This window comes from Apis dorsata, unplaced genomic scaffold (genome assembly GCF_000469605.1).
Source record: "Apis dorsata unplaced genomic scaffold, Apis dorsata 1.3 scaffold_820, whole genome shotgun sequence".
Taxonomy (NCBI): Eukaryota; Metazoa; Arthropoda; class Insecta; order Hymenoptera; family Apidae; genus Apis; species Apis dorsata.
The window spans coordinates 223,434-225,663 of NW_006263955.1; the positions used below are offsets into that span (position 1 = coordinate 223,434).

Here is a 2,230-nt window from a genome sequence, read left to right on the forward strand (position 1 = left end):
AATATTATTCTTTATGCTTTACTTAAATGAACAATTATATTTAATATGGTTATTTAATGTACAACTTAATAACACTAAATAATTATTTTAAAGAATTAAAAATAATATATTATATATTATATTTATTACTTATATTTATTCATATGTAATAATAGTAAAAAAAAAAAAGCTAAAATAATTTTGCATTTCTTTAAAAAACAAAAAAATAAAAAAATATATACAAAAATAAAAAAAAAATTATAAAATAAAAAATAGAAAAAGAAAATAATAATTCTAAAACTATTGCTAATTTGTTTACCTCGTTTTCCATAATTGTTGTTTATTTTATAATAAAATTAGATTACGAAAATTCTTTTAAATCTTTTTATGTCCATAGATTTTGTCACGTAATCATTATCTTACGTTAGCTAAATAAAATAATGCTTATAATTTTATGTTAAAATTCCATTCTCAGATTGCAACTCAGATTAAACTCTGAAAATTGTGCTAAAAAAATTTTCTTTACAAAAATGAATATTATTAAAAATTTGTTTTTTATTAACTATTAATAATGATTTTTTTTTTAGCAATTACTCTTCATTTCAATAATTTTTTATGATAAAAATATAGTTATGAATTCCTTTTTTAACTAACTTATGATAATATTATCTAATACTATATAATATTATTACAATAAAGTTTCAAATTAATTAGAAATATTTTAATATATAACTTGAAAAAAACATATAATACAAAAAGTATATTCAAAATGTAAAATACAGATAAAAAAAAATACTAATTGATAATAGTTAGCAAATAATAGAATTAGTTAAACAAAAAGAATTTCTGATGGAAACAGTAAACATTCGCGATAAGCGTAACTTGCATATTCATTATGTTGTATTATTGATGCAATTAACATTACATATTATTTCTTTTTTTTTCATATTAAAACATACACTAATTAAATTTATACAAAATAATTTTGATATAATATTATATAATTTATTAAACAAATCGGTCAATTAGTATGATTATTATTAGTTTAATGTTTATTTTATAAAATTTATGCCAATTCAAATCTAATTTTTTCATATTACGATGATCTAAAAAATTCGATTAGAAATAAAATTTAAAAATTTCTATCTATATATGTAATAACATATAATAAATAAATAAATATTGATATAATAACATATAATAATACCGAGCAAAAAAATTAATATATTAAAAACATATTAAAAAATTAAAATAATAAAAAAAATTTTGTTCAAATAATAGAATCTTTTTCATCTTAAAAATTATTTTTAAAATTTTTGCAATTAATTTATTAAAAATTAAATAGTGAAATATAAATGCAAATAATAAAATGTAAATTATAATAAAAATTACAATTTAAAAATATAATACATATTAAAGCATAAAACACTATTTTCTTAAGATAAAAGAAATATATTATAATGCTTTAGATAAATTATTATATTATCAATTTTAATTATAAATATTGACATCTATATAGAAATCTAAATGGCGACAAAAAAATTAAGCATATCTTCAAAATATCATTCAAATCAATCATAATGAATAAATAAAAAACAAAAATCAAATGACAAAAAAATTCAATGTTCTGTTAACATTGATTCTTAATGTAACATAGCATACATGCAATATATATACATATATACATGAATTTGCTTTCTCACGTGTGTTAGCCATCAATCAATTTAGTCGTCCGGTTACATAATGAAGTCACAATAGAAACACTAATTAATCAAAAATAGTATTTTTACAATCATATCAAGATTAGAAGAGAAACATAACTTCTCGTTACATCACACAAACAGTACTAACACGATACACGTGCTACATATCCTTCCAAGAGAACAACATTATTGATCATGCAGCAGAGATACCAACATTTAAGATTTAAATAGCTCTAAATGATTATAATAGGAAATTTGACAAAAATTTCTAGTTTTCATTCAGTATATATCGTATAGAAGAGATTTAAAATTTAGTTTTAGTTTTTAATAAAATTTTTTAATTAAAATTAATTTAATAGTCTTTAAAACTAACTTAATAGTCTTAAAACTAACTTAAATTTTAAAATTTTAAAAAATAATATTATATTTAATAATTGTAATAATAGATTCTAGAAAAGAATTATTTATTTATAAATTTTTACAATTTTTTTTGATATTATATCATAAAAAATTATATTTCAAAAGAATTTTTTGATAAATGATAAAAA

General features: G+C 16.7%; 1 protein-coding gene across 3 annotated transcripts in view; it reads right to left on the reverse strand.

The window, feature by feature from the left end:
• LOC102676574 (thymic stromal cotransporter homolog) overlaps positions 1-1,873 on the reverse strand; it is a 5,482-nt gene extending 3,609 nt beyond the window's left edge. The window contains exons 1-2 of one of the 3 annotated variants that reach the window (XM_031513993.1): positions 1,642-1,873; positions 299-486 (exon numbers count right to left, since the gene is read on the reverse strand). In XM_031513993.1, the coding sequence (XP_031369853.1) occupies positions 299-310 (12 nt within the window). In that variant the 5' untranslated portion in view covers positions 311-486; positions 1,642-1,873. Of the gene's footprint in view, positions 1-298; positions 500-1,641 lie in introns of those variants that run through there. The other 2 variants (XM_031513992.1, XM_006623184.2) reach the window with 2 other exon arrangements.
• Between the last annotated feature and the right edge of the window lie 357 nt (positions 1,874-2,230).